General features: G+C 56.1%; 2 protein-coding genes across 6 annotated transcripts in view; one reads left to right on the top strand and one right to left on the bottom strand.

The window, feature by feature from the left end:
- The window catches only part of Trpc4ap (transient receptor potential cation channel, subfamily C, member 4 associated protein), a 70989-nt gene extending 63058 nt beyond the window's left edge, over positions 1-7931 (top strand). The window contains 8 exon segments of the mRNA NM_001100748.1: positions 501-602; positions 1595-1678; positions 2643-2733; positions 4001-4141; positions 4434-4542; positions 5883-5995; positions 6783-6989; positions 7082-7931. Coding sequence (NP_001094218.1) covers positions 501-602; positions 1595-1678; positions 2643-2733; positions 4001-4141; positions 4434-4542; positions 5883-5995; positions 6783-6989; positions 7082-7219 — 985 coding nt within the window. The 3' untranslated portion in view covers positions 7220-7931.
- Myh7b (myosin heavy chain 7B) overlaps positions 7906-13869 on the bottom strand; it is a 51145-nt gene continuing 45181 nt past the window's right edge. For 3 of the 5 annotated variants that reach the window (XM_087652318.1, XM_087652317.1, XM_087652320.1), the window contains 17 exons: positions 13403-13579; positions 13175-13320; positions 12889-12979; positions 12418-12807; positions 11728-11854; positions 11518-11636; positions 11229-11425; positions 10735-11084; positions 10498-10622; positions 10266-10381; positions 9571-9967; positions 9363-9488; positions 9109-9279; positions 8919-9023; positions 8741-8836; positions 8207-8344; positions 7906-8127 (listed from right to left, as the gene is read on the bottom strand). In XM_087652318.1, the coding sequence (XP_087508444.1) occupies positions 8116-8127; positions 8207-8344; positions 8741-8836; positions 8919-9023; positions 9109-9279; positions 9363-9488; positions 9571-9967; positions 10266-10381; positions 10498-10622; positions 10735-11084; positions 11229-11425; positions 11518-11636; positions 11728-11854; positions 12418-12807; positions 12889-12979; positions 13175-13320; positions 13403-13579 (2883 nt within the window). In that variant the 3' untranslated portion in view covers positions 7906-8115. 5 annotated transcript variants of the gene reach the window in all.

Genomic DNA, 13869 nt, shown 5'->3' with positions numbered 1-13869 from the left:
GGGTGTTAACAGAAGCGTGAGAACTAGGGCAAGCATTTCTATAATGACATTGTCCAAGGCCTGTTCAAAAACTCACTCAAGGAGCTGGGTGAAGGTTCCCTTCCTGTGAGAAACAGCTGAGGAAGTCTTCTGTGCTGCACAGACTGTAATAACAAGCCTGGGTGAAAGAGGAGAGGTGTCAGAGTGGGTCAGGCCTCTGTGTCTGTGACCCTGGCCACTGAGAATGCAGCAGAGCTAGGCTCAGGGCTAAGACGGAGACGATATTGGACGTGCTGAGGTGCAGGTGACTTTGAAAAGTCATATAGAAACGTTCGGTGTACCACACAGACCTGGAGATGCGGAGGAAGGGCTCTAGTGAGTGACAAGCATGCGCAGTAGTGCTGGTGGACCCTCAGCTCCTCCCAGCAGGAGTGGGCAGAGGCGGATGGAACTCTCTGCCCCGCGGCAGAGCCGCAGAGCGGCCCCAGTCCTGCCCTTTACCTCTGACCCGTTTGTTTCAGGAACAAGTACCTGCTGCTCAACAACCAGGAGCTAAATGAACTCAGTGCCATCTCTCTGAAAGCCAACATCCCTGAGGTGGAAGCCGTCCTCAACACTGACAGGTGATCCTGGTGGGAGACAGCCGTGGATGCAGGGCTCCCAAGGCACACACATAACTGCCACTCACCATGGCTTTGTGTGCTAGATACTCACATCTCCTGCATTTCCTAACTGAGCATCACAGCAGCCCTCAAAAGGAAGTGCCATCGTCATCTTCCCATCTACATGTAGATGACAGAGGTGTCATCTGGCCCCTGCCAAAGGTCAGCTGTACTCTGCCCTTCCACCTTGTCCCATGCTTAATGGCCCCTTTACTGGTATCCTCAGTTCCTGCCCAGTGGCAGCTGTGCCAAGCAGGGTAAGAAGAAGCAGCCCCTTCACCCCTTGCCCTATGTCTGCCTCATCTTTGGGATCAGCACAGTGACATGCCAGCCTCTCGGGGGCTTATGAAGTGTGAACCTGATCTAGCAACTAGAGTCACAACCCCCACCTCCTCCTGATAAGATGGACCTGCCCAGAGTCTACAGGGATGGAAGTGGAGCTGCTGTGCGGACAGAGTCTAAGGGCCCAGACACCTGCCACCATGACAGGCCTAATCCCTTTCTCACCTACTACTGCCTCTGCCTCAGACAGGAAACTGAGGCCTAGAAGCTCACAGCTGAGCTGGAACTGACCTGGGGCAGGAAAAAACTCTGGGCCCTACCGATTGGCACAGATGTTATTCTATCTGGCATACTCTGCTGTAGCCTGGATTAAACCCGTTTGTGATGTAAGTGGCCCTTCTCCTGGAAGTCCGGAGCCCCATCTGGCCCTGGGCGTGCCTCTGCCTCTTGCCAGTCTGAGGAGGGAAACGTGGCCTAAGGTGCAGAAGTGCACTTGGCTATGGAGCTGACAACGGCACAGTCTGAGGTCCCAGCACACAGTGGAGCAAGAGAGCATCCTCACAGACTCAGACATTACCCGCTCGTTCAGCTCCACACCCACACAGGACTAGCTCAGTGGCCCATCAGCCATTGAGATCTGTCACCAGCTCTGTCTATCCCTTTGATTTCAGGAGTCTGGTGTGTGACGGCAAGAGGGGCTTACTAACTCGGCTGCTGCAGGTCATGAAGAAGGAGCCAGCAGAGTCTTCATTCAGGTGAGTAAGGAGCAGATGGACCCGTGAGACCTCTAGGAGCCAGGGGGTTCCCAAGGGTAAGGGGTTAGGTGGCCACTGACTCCATGGGACTCGGCTGGTAAGTGTGTGTATCCTTGTCACATGCCAGCAGAGTATGCTAGGAGGTGACTGAGCATGCATCAAGCTGGCATTAGAGAGGTGGAGCACAAATAGGATCCAGGCTATGCCTGCGTGACTACTTGGGATCATGGGAAATAAGCATGAAAAGAAAGAAACCTGCTTCAGTGCAGTATGGGAAGAAATAGAGCCAGGAACCACCCCAGAAGCCATCCGCTAGGTGGCTAAGCACCAAGGAGGAGGCTGCAGAGCTCCTGGCCACCTAGGTGGGCAGGGGTGGGATTGGGAGGTTTAGACAAGGGGATTCCAGCTGGCCTGGCTACAAGGCTCTGTCCCTACAAGGTCCCCTGTCATCTCAGCCTTACCTATTCAGACCCTCCTTCAGGGATCCCAGCTGAGCCTCTGGGCCACTCAGTGTCTGTTGGCTCTTCCTAGAGAGCTCAATGCATATGAACTCAGTGACATCTCCACGCATACCCTTCTGCTGGCCACACATCCCTGGCTTCTAGGTCCATGTCCTTCCAATATTCTGAGAGTGGAAAGCCTAGAGTGGTTTTACATGGAACTTATTAGCGGCTACTCTCTGAGCCCAGATGCAACTGTGTATGCCCATATACCACAGAAACCCATTCTGGTATAGCTACATGAAAGACTGGTCCCTGCTGAGCTGTGAACACCATATACGAGAATGGCGGTTCTCTTGTTCATTGCTGTGTCCTCAAGACCTAGGGCTGGTACCCAGACTGGAAAATGTTAAGTAAATATCAGATACTTGGCTGCAAACCGCTCTGACCCTGGGGCCATTGAGCCTGCACCAGGGGAGGACAGCCAAAGCCACCTGGGCCAGGGTTCAACATTTTGGTCATAGGTTTTGGCAAGCCCGGGCTGTGGAAAGTTTTCTCCGAGGGACTACGTCCTATGCAGACCAGATGTTCCTGCTGAAGCGAGGCCTTCTGGAGGTAGGGTGGAGGGACCAGGAGGGCGGAGGGCAGGGGCGGAATCCTCCCAGCCCCATGCATTGATTCCTCATCTTGAGCCTAAGGAGTTTGGTCAGAAACAGACCTGTTCTGGTTGTTCCAAGTGCACATTGCTCAGGGTTGGTCCTGGGTTGCCAGCAGTGGGCTCTCTGTAGGTACTGAGGGCTAAGGGACTCAGGAATGTAGAATATATAGAGTTACCCAGCAAGCCCTTTGACCCTGAGGATAATTTGGTATTGACTAAAAGTTAACAGAGCCACCAACTAGGCAGCATACAGGAGCTGGGTCAAGGCCCCGACACATATACAGCAGAGGACATGGCCTCAGTGGGAGAAGGCATGTCTAACCCTGGGGGGACTTGAGGCCTCAGGGAGTAGAGAGGTGGGGGTTGGGGAGAAACATCCTGTTGGAGAAAGTAGGGAGGAGGAGTAGGATGAGGAACGTGGGAAGCGGGCAGTGATTAGACTGTAAAACATGAAAGTAATAAAAAAAAAGATTGCCATGTTGATCAATGGCTGCAGTGAGAGGACATGGAAGGGAGAGCTACAGCTCGAAGTGCAGGGGGAGGTCTAGAGAGTTACTGTCAGTGTGGAACCATGAATGTAAGGAAAATGGCTGCCTATCAGTGCAAGCCCGAGAAAATGAGCTGAGCTTAGAAACCCCCGCACTTTAGAAGGAGAAGCAGGAGTTGTGCAAGTTCAAGGCCAGATCCTGTTTCAGAAAAACCAAGACGATAATGAAAAGAGGGAAGGAATGAAGAGAGAGGGGGAGGGGAGCCAGAGGGGACAGTTTCCCTGATGAGGAATTAAGTTTGCTTATTATTGTTAATAAACATTTATTGATTTTTATGTGTTCTAAGCAGTTTCATTGGTAAACATAAAAACAGTGCAGAGGGTCAGAATATATGCTCTGCCCTTTAATTCTAGGCCCTAGTGCACAGGACAGCAGCCCTTGTTAGGTCTGGAGACAGAGAACCATGTAGGTAGCTGCAAAGCAAGCCAGAGACTTCGTGTGTGAGCCTGGGAAAGCAAATACCACACACCCACTCAGTTCCCCTGCTGAGGCAGTTACCTGGCTCTGTCCTTGGAGCCACCAGGATCCTCAGAAAAGAGTCTACACAGTCACAGGTTCCAGCCATCTGTGTGCTTGCTTGAAGCAGTGAGCAGTCTGAGCTCCAGGCCCGGCCTGAGTGGCTTACGGGTAGGGGCAGACCCATCCACACCCTTACCCTGTCCTCTGCCCAACCCAGCACATCTTATACTGCATTGTGGACAGCGAATGCAAGTCGAGGGATGTACTCCAGAGCTACTTTGACCTCCTGGGAGAGCTGATGAAGTTCAACGTTGATGCATTCAAGAGATTCAATAAATATATCAACACTGATGCAAAGGTAGGGCTTGCCCTTGGGCTCCGTGGCGTTAGCTGCAGCACCAGCTGTCTGTGAGGATGGGCGGTCACACAGTTGGAAGAGTCTGGGATCTGGTTGGGCAGCCTGAACATCCACTATACCTACTCAGTCTCAGTCTTTAAACCAGATCCTGTAACTATTGGAATGAGAACTTTGGCTGTTACAGTATCTTTGCGGCCACTGGGTGTGTCCTGTCTGCAGGGTAGTGGAGCTGGGGTAGAAGGTCGGTGGTGACCTGGTCAGCAGCCCTGCCAATGAGCACCATCTTCTCCAGTTCCAGGTGTTCCTGAAACAGATCAACAGCTCGCTAGTGGATTCTAACATGCTGGTGCGCTGTGTCACTCTGTCGCTGGACCGATTTGAAAACCAGGTGGACATGAAAGGTGAGGAGGCCAAGGTGCCAATGCAGATGGCTGCAGCCTCCAGCCAGGAATTGTGTGCCTGGGGTCAGGAGGGCAGTCTTGACCTTGCTCAGCTATGTCAATTTCTCCACTGGTTTGCTTCCTTTAATTGAACAAGTGTAACATCTTAGTAAAGAAAAAGGTGTCTTCTGCACTGAACAGGGTCCCTTCCTTCTGTAGCGTGAGGTTGTGGTGGGTGTGTAGGACCTCAAATAGAGTGGCGTGAGGTAACACATAAGTACATATGGGCCCCTTTCCCAGGAGGTCTGTGGCACCAAACAGATTGTCACAAAGTTTATGAACACTTCCAAAAAGACAGTGTTCCGCATCATTGTCATTGGTACCAAAAGCATCCTGGTCATGAATAACTAGACTCTTACCTCCTCCTCCTTCTCTAAAGGGTCTGTTTCAGAAGACTGGTCACATACACTTTGATGTGATCAGTGCTCTTTCTCCCTTGCCACAGCAGTGGACACAGATGTGTGAGAGCTATGGCAAACCAGTCTCATTAAGAGTTCTGGAAAGTTCAGTTCGACTGCTTGTTTGCGTATGTGGGTATGTGTACAGACGTGGAGGCCAGGGGTTGATACCAGGTCTCTATTTCCACCTTCAGTTTTTGAACACAGTCTCCTACTGAGACTGGAGCTCCTGGATCTGCCTAAGCTGGCTGGCTTCCGGATCTGCCTGCCTGTGTGACCCCAGCTCCCGGGTTTAGATGCCTGCTGCTGCCACACAGGGTTTACTGTGGGTTCCTTCCGGTGACCCCCAGCTCTGCTGCTTGCTCTGCAGCTAATGCTGCAGTGGCATTGTTGTCCGGAGGGCCATCTCCCAGGCTTGCTGTGTTTCTTCTTAATGCGTATTCTCCACCTGTCTTCCAGAGAAGGAAAACAGATAGGAGCTGAGCTGCTGTCAGCTGGGAGGCCGCTTTCTGAGTGTGGTTTCTCTGAAATTTGGCACAACCTCATGACCAAACAGTTGGAGATTGACCTGCTGTTGCAGCTTTTAGGAAAGCTGGGGTTTTGTGGTTGTCTATACAGATTTATTTTAATCCTGTGTGTACATATGGTTTTGTGCGTGTAGTGAGTGCAGGAGTAGGTAGAAGCTGGAAGAAAGTATCGCACAGCCTGAAGAGCTGCCATTGTGGTCCTCTGGAAGAGTAGCAAGTGGTTTAACTGCCGAGCCATCTCTCTGACCCCTAACATAGTTGTTTTGGTGGTGAGAGAACACCAGCTGCAGGGTCAGGACCAAAATGGACTTAACCCATGGCATGGATGACCAGCCACTGTGTGCGCCTGCTGCTACACCTCTGCCTTCCTCCACAGTGGCCGAGGTCCTGTCCGAGTGCCGCCTGCTCGCCTACATATCCCAGGTGCCCACGCAGATGTCCTTCCTCTTCCGCCTCATCAATATCATCCATGTACAGACACTAACCCAGGTGAGATGTCCCAGCCAGTGAGCAGTCACAGAGGGTAGATTGGAAACCATCTCTCTCCTCCTGGAGGTCAACATGTCTGTGTTCCCCCTTCTTTCTGGAAACAGTTCTTCCTAGGGTGTCGCCCCAGTTTACAGGGGAACTAAGATCAGATATCCAGTCTGCTGTGGCCACAGAGTCAGTTGGGGCAGAGGTGAGGTTGGCACTGCATTCTTCTGACTCCAGGCTACAGTTCTTCCCCATGTGCCCACCCCCTAACTTCTGGCTACAGTGGGCTATGGAATTGGACCTGAGTTCCCCCCTGTTCACTAACTGCCAGCCTTCTCTTCCTCCAGCCTTACACCCCTTCTCTAAGATGAGAGACAGGCTGACACCTCTGAGCAGTGGTTCTTTTGTTGCTGACATGCTGGGAGGCGAGGTCTGGGGCTAGGGAAGCTTGGAGAACAAGGTAGACTAGACTCTTGCTTCTGAAGTCGCAGCCCAGTGCAGCACTAAAATCCTTAAGTGAATAACTGCACACTTAGCATGTGCACCCAGCCCTGGCAGGGGAGAGAAGCTTCTGGAAGAAGTCACACCTGAACAGAAATGTAGACAAGGACCAGTGCTACTGTCAGTGCAGGTGGTAATAGGTGGGCACAGGGTACAGGAAGGTGCCATGGACTGTTGTGCCATTGTGTGGGCCTAGGATCCCCTCTTCCCTGCCCTGCGGCTGTCCAGGCTCACTGGCATCCTGAGGCTGCTGACCCAGCCCATGGGACATGGGAAACCGTCTCTGCCTTTGGCCCTGCAGGAGAACGTCAGCTGCCTCAACACCAGCCTGGTGATCCTGATGCTAGCCCGTCGGAAAGAGCGGTTGCCCCTGTACCTGCGGCTGCTACAGCGGATGGAGCACAGCAAGAAGTACCCTGGCTTCCTGCTCAACAACTTCCACAACCTGCTGCGCTTTTGGCAGCAGCATTACCTGCACAAGGACAAAGACAGCACCTGCCTGGAGAATGTGAGTGCCCCAGCCCCGAGTGACAGTGGGAGGAGAGTAGCATGTGAACCCAAGCCCTCCACACTTCCCAACCCTTCTCGCTCTTTACTCAGAGCTCCTGCATCAGCTTCTCATACTGGAAGGAGACCGTGTCCATCTTGTTGAACCCAGACCGCCAGTCGCCCTCCGCCCTGGTCAGCTACATTGAAGAGCCCTACATGGACATAGACAGAGACTTCACTGAGGAGTGACCTTGAGCCAGGCTTCGAGAAGCTGCTGGGCCGGGGCGAGTGCAGTGAGCAAGGGTGCACACGCCACGCACTCTGCCCACCCCTGTCCCTCTCTTGCCTCCCCAGTGCTCTGTCTACCCCGGGTGCTCAGGTGCAGGCTCGGTGGAAGGAACATCCTACAAGTTCTTGTCTCCTGGGTCTGAGGGCCCAGGCCATTGGGGAGCCTGTGTCTTCACTGTCCCCAGGGTAAGGACAATGGCACCATGCCCACCTTTCCCTCACACTCCTGGAGCCCTGGCCTGCCAGAGAAAGGGAACATGGAAACCATCTCTGCCTGAGCTCCTCCCATCAGTCCCACGATGGAAGGAAGATGCAGACCCCTGTGAGCCAAGCCTCCCTGGCCTCAGGGCACAGGCAGAGCTCCTGAGCCCTGGGCAGGGTTGGGCATCAGAGAATGCTGCCTTCCCCAGGTCTACCCATCTCTCCTCCCGACCTCCCTTGTCTTCCTTTAGCTCCTCTGGTTCTTTGCTCATTGGCCACTGTGTTCATCCTGGAGGTTCCCCGGAAGTGGGGGGCCTTTTCTCTCCATCCCTTTGGGGCATGGAGTGCCTGTGCCTGCCTGAGCCCAGACACGGGAGCCTGGCTGAGAGCTTACCCTTGGCTCCTCCTGTGTTGCCAGTTTATTAACAGCAAATAAACCAATTAAATGGAGACTATTAAAGAACTTTATTTTAAAGACTGACGTGGGCCTGACTTTGTCCATGAGGTTCTGTTCCCAGCTCCTCTAGCCGCAAGAAATAAGGACAGGACAGCGGCTGCTGCTGATGTGGTGTTTATTTGGGGTTCCAGAGCTCTGTGGAGTGGCAGGTGGAAAGACAACAGGAGCACGGGGTTTCCCTCGTCAGAGCTGGAGTCTCTCACTCCTTGTGCTAAGAGATGAGAAAGAGGCTGACCTAGGTCACCTGTGCGTGTCTCCCCAGTGTCCACCCAACACAGTGGCCACCTTACCTTGGGACCCAGGGCATCCCTGGACCTTGCCCGCAGCTTGTTGGCCTGGGTCTCTGCCATGTCTGCCCGCTCCTCAGCGTCGTCTAACTCGTGCTGGGCCTTGCGGTACTTAGCCAGGTTGGTACTGGCCTGCTGCTCCTAGAGGCGTATGCAGGGCCTTGTTTCCCAGCGGTAACTAAAATGGCCACCTGCTCCCATCCCCCAAAGAAGCTGACTTCTGGTCCTCCCTCCACCCTTCCTGTCACCAGCCTCCCCTTACTAGAACCCATACAGGGAAAACAAAGTGGAGACCGTCCTTCAAGGGGCCGCATGCCCATCATGCCTAAGCTGAGGAAAGAACCATTCACTTTTTCAGTCTGGTCCATAGCTGTAAGTGATCCGTGCTGCAGCCATAGAGGTCCCTGAGTTGAGAGGATGGGCTGCTACCTTTAGTTGAGCTTGCTACAGATGCTTCCCTGGCTGCAAGCCCTGCAGTTGACAGCATCTCACCACTGTGCTGAGCAGGCCCAGATACCTGGACCCCAGTGTGCTTACCGCCTCCTCAAACTGACGCTTGTAGCTCTTGACCTTGCTCTGCAGCTTGTCCACTAGGTCCTGCATGCGAGCCAGGTTCTTCCTGTCTTCCTCAGTCTGGACAAGCAAAGGGCTCTCAGGGTTTGCCTGGACAGGGTTAGCTCCAGTGCCACCTCCCGGGGTGGACCCCACCACCCACCTGGTACGCAAGCTCCTTGACCCTGCGCTCATGTTTGCGCACACCCTTGAGGGCCTCAGCGTGCTTCTTCTGCTCTGCGTCAAGCTCTGCCTCCAGTTCCCGCACCTGCGGGTCAGGACGGGGTTCCCTGCTAGCCCAGCCAGCCCTAGTCAGCCCTGCAGGGGAGAGGGACTGGTAAGGCTGCACACACCTTGGCTTCCAGCTTCTGCACTTGCTTCTTCCCACCCCGGAGTGCGGCCTGCTCTGCTTCCTCAAGGCGGGCCTGCAGCTCCCGCACTGTCTGTTCCAGGGTCTTCTTCATCCGTTCGAGGTGTGCACTTGTGTCCTGCTCCTTTTTCAGCTCCTCAGCCATCATGGCTGCCTGTAGGGAGGAAACAGCATAGTGGGGAGGAGGCACTCTTTGAGCTCTGTTCACACTCATCCCCAACCCTGGACCAGCCTCACATCCGTGATGGCCTTTTTGGCCTTCTCCTCAGCTTCCCGCCTCTCCTGCGCAGCCTCCTCCACCTCCCCACTCAGCTGGGCCAAGTCCACCTCCAGCTTCTTTTTCTGGTTCAGGAGGCCTGTGTTCTGAGGGGAGCAGAGCCTCAGCTGGCCAGCAGGGCTCTGCCCCCCATCCCCATCCTTCTAACATCTTTGGCCCATCCCCCACCTGTGAATGCAGTAGGTTGAGGCGCTCTGTGGCCTCCAACAGCTCCTGTTCAGCCAGCCTTCGGCTGCGCTCGCCCTGTTCCAGGGCGGCCCGAAGCTCTTCCAGCTCAGATGCCAGCAGTGCAGCCCTGCGCTCGAGGGCCTGGCCCTGCTCGCGGAGCTCGGCAGCCAGCCTCTGCTCCTCATCACGCCCTGCTTGCTCCTCCTTGAGTTGGGCCTGAAGCAGCCTCGTGGCTGCCTGTGCCTCCATGGCCTGGCGGGTTGCGTGGCCCAGCTGTAACTCCAGGTCATTGAGGTCCCCCTCCATCTTCTTCTTGAGACGCAGTGCTTCATTGCGGGCCCTAGTCTCGGCATCCAGGGAGGCCTGCAAGGACTCCACAGCCCGCTGGTGGTTGCGCCTGTAAGAAGGTCGGCGTGAGGGCAAGCTTGGCCTACAGGAATGGAGGAGGTCGGGCACTACCTGTGGCACGCTCAGGGACCCACAGAGCTGGGAACCCATTTGGGGAGCAAATGAATCGCTTCTGTTTTCAAGCCCCTTGTGACTTGTCAAAAAAAGTTCATTCACTGGAGACCGAGAAGGGCATGGACTGAACTTTGGCCCCGAGCATCTTGTGGAGGGTCACCTCTGGAATGGGAACACTCTAACCCTGTAGCGGGGACAGCTAGTCTGTCCTGTGTGCCACCATAAGCAGAGACCTCAGGTTAGTACACTCCTCATCCTTCTCCGCCAGCTTTCGGTCCACTTCCGCCTTGACCTGGGACAACTCCAACTGGATCCGCAGGGTCTTTGTCTCTTCCAGCTCCAGCGCCCCCTAGAGGTGTTGATCAAGCAGTGTGGAGGGAGAAGGAGCCTCGGCAGGTATTTGAGGACCAATGAAGCTAGGGAGCCACACAGCAGAGTCCACCCACCCCTGTGACCAGCCCTGACCTCAGCCTCCTCCAGCGCAGCCTGCAGCTCACTCTTCTCCCCTTCCAGCGCCTTCTTGGCCTTCTCCAGTTCCTGGATGCTCTTCCCGCTGAGGCTGACCTGGTCTGTAAGGTCGCTGATCTCCTCTGCAGGGTGAGCAGAGCCCTGAGGACTCACCCTCACTTCTGCTCTGCTCCAGGTTACGTCCTTCACCCAAGTCCAAGGTGACCCTTGAGAGCTCTGGGCCTCAGGTCTTACCCTGCAGATTCTTGTTCTCCCGCTTGAGTGTCTCCAGAGCCTCAAGCGCCTCCTCATGGCTGTGCCGCAATCGAAAGAGCTCGGTGCCCAGACCTCGAGCCTCCCTCTGCGCCGCCTCCAGTTCCCGCTGCATCTCCTCCTCCTGCCGCCTCCGTTCCTCCAGGGCCCGCTCCAAGTGCCGCTGCTTCTTATCCAGTGCAGCAGCGGCTGAGGTGGCCCGCTCCAGCTCCAAGGTCACGTCCTCGGACTCTGTCTGCAGCCGCAGCTTGGCCTTCTCCAGTGAGGAGCACTTGGCATTCGCGGCCTCTACGCCTTCTTCTGCCTCCTGCAGCCTCAGGGCCAGCTTCTTCCTGGACCGCAGACCGGGCAGGGTGGACTATTATGTACCAAGGGAGCCTGGGGCAAGGACCGCAGAGTCCCCACTACCACACACTGGGCGTACAGGCGCAGGCCCGAGCCTCTCCCGGGTCGTGGTCAAGATGCCAGCTACTCACTTGGCCTCCTCCAGCTCCTCCGTCCTTTGGATGGCGTCCGCCTCATACTTGCTCCTCCACTGTGCCACCTCAGCGTTGGCTTTGGACAGCAGCCGCTGCAGCTCAGCCTGCGCCTCGGACTCTTCCTCATGCTGCTCTCGCAGGAGGTCGCAGTCGTGCCGCAGAGCCTGCACTGCGTGAGCCAGCGCACCCTTGGCCTGCAGGGACACCAGTGGCCTCGGTCGGCATCAATCCCAGCTATTGGCCCCAGCACCCACCTCCCTGCCCCACCGTCGCCAGTGCCGTCCACCTTGCTTTCTTCCTCCAACTGCCGCCGAAGTTCCTCCAGACTCTGAGCGGCTGAGGTCTTCCCGCGGCTCAGCTGGCTGATCATAGACTCCTTCTCCTCAAGCAGGCGGCCCAGCTCCCCTGCGGGTGAAGGGGCGGGCAGGCCGGTCAGTCCGTTGAGGCAAACCACCCAAGCCCTACCTGGCATAGCCCAGCTAAACCCAGGCCTCACCGTTCTCCGTTTGTAACCGCCCCCGCTGGGTGCTGGCGTCAGTCAGCTGCCGCTGCAGCTCCTCCACTTTGATCTTGGCCTCGCTGAGCTGGTCCTCATAGGTCCGGCACAGCTTCTCTGCACTGGCCTGGATCGCAGAGTCAGAGGTCAAGACAAGTTTGTGCATCCAAGGGCAGGGTCCAGGGGCTGCCAGTCAAGAGACCGGGACCTGGGACTGGGACCTAGAACACTAGGTATGAGACCAGAGATTCAAAGGAGACCAGAGTTCCGGGGTCAGGGTCTGGGTTCCTACTGTTGGCACGGATTGGGAGTCTCAGAACCCATCCCAAGGGCTGTGAGTCGGTATTAGGTTCTACAGCTGGGGACAGAGTCAGGATTTGGGGTGGGGGAGGGGTCAACGTTGGGACAACGACAGTGAGTGTTGGGCAGGTGCTACGTCTGAATTCAGGAGTCAAGAGCTGGGGTCACACTCCTGCTGGAAGAGCTGAGGTTTGGGTGTGAGTCAACAAGCCAAGGAGGGAAACTGAGCACTCAGGGTTAGCGGTCAGGACCGCTGTGGAGCTGGGGTTAGACACCAGGTTAAGCATTCAGGGGTCAGGAGGTCAATGCTGCGGTGGTGTATTGTCATGAGGGCAGAGGGCAGGGTCAGTATAGAGTCAAAACTGATTTCGAGGCAGGAAGGAGGCAGACCTTGCCACGGGCCAGAGTTTCCACGCTGGCCCCCAGATCATCCACCTCCATGCGCAGCTCACTCTTTTCCTTCTCCAGTTTCTGCCGGATCCGCTGGAGGCTGTCTACCTGCTCGCTCAACTCTGCGGCGCTATCAGCCTGCTTGCGGCGCAGGGCAGCCACAGTGGCCTCGTGTCTCAGAACTGTCTCCTCCAGCTCCCGCCGCAGTCGGCCCAACTCAGCCTCACGCTTGCGGCAACCCTCACGCTGCCCGGCAGAGGCTCCACCAGCCTCCTCTAGCCTCTCACTCAGCTCCTCCAGCTCTCGGGCTGCCTCAGCTCGCTGCTTTTCCACACGGGCACGGGCTGCTCGCTCCGCCTCCAGCTCCTCCTCCAGCTCCTCAGCCCTCGCCTGAGTAAATGGTACCGAGTCCGTGAGCCCCTGGAGCAGGCCTGGGCCACCCATGGCAGTCCCCACTGCCGCGGTGCATACCTGTAGCTCCTTGATCTTCTTCTGCAACTGCGCCCCCAGGAGCTGCTCATCCTCCACCCGCAGGCTCAGCTGACTCAGCTCTGAATCCTTCCTGCGAGCACATGGCGGGATGAGCCAGCCCTGGCCCTACCTGCTATCCACCTGCCCACCTCCTCCTGTGAGGCCCTGAAGGAGCCTCGATCCTGCTGTCCTCAGTCCTGGTCCACAGAGGGCAGGACATGACCTCTGCCCTGGTATCCTCCCCACAGCAACAGGGCTGAGGAGAGGCCATCAGGCCCACACCTACTTCTTCAACTTCTCCTCCAGCTGCTGCTTGTCTTGTGTGGTGTCTGTCACTGTCTCCTGCGTCAGCTTCAGGTCTCCTTCGAGCTTGCGCTTGGCACGTTCTGTATCCATGCGAAGCTTCTTCTCTTGCTCCAGGGAGCACTCCAGCTGTGGGGTAGAGTAGGGCTCAGCTTCGAGCAAGCCAAGGTGACTGTCCACCCCGACAGCCCCCCAAGAGACTCCAACTCACGTCCTCTACTTGCTGCTCCAACCGGATCTTGGCCTTGGCCAGCGCACTCACACGGTCCTCTTCAGCCTGCAGGTCACCCAGAGCCTGCTGGTGAGCCTCCTGCAACGCCTTCTTCTCCTTAGTCAGGCGGACCACGGACTCGTCCAGGGCAGCCATCTCCTCTGTCAGGTTCTTCACCTGTGTCAAGGCCCAACTTCACTGTGAGGACACTGCTCCCCATAGGCTGGTCTGAGCAGCCAGGCGCAGGGTGCAGGAAGGTCGCTATCCTAAGCCTCCGCCATTCCTGCCTACAGGTTTTCTTTCCTCCTTGAGCTGGGTAAAGGATTCATGGGTGAAGGACTCATACCCGAGCACAGTGCCTGGCTCAGAGTAAAACACTAGTGGGTGGCGGCCATTTATAATATCAACAGGTATTCAGAGAGCTGGGGTCCTCGTCCCAGCCTTGCCCCCACCTTTAAGAACCCGAG

Source organism: Rattus norvegicus, chromosome 3 (genome assembly GCF_021556685.1).
Source record: "Rattus norvegicus strain SHRSP/BbbUtx chromosome 3, alternate assembly SHRSP_T2T, whole genome shotgun sequence".
Classification (NCBI taxonomy): Eukaryota; Metazoa; Chordata; class Mammalia; order Rodentia; family Muridae; genus Rattus; species Rattus norvegicus.
Note: the sequence above shows the minus strand (reverse complement) of the source record. Positions and strands in the feature narration are given on the sequence as shown.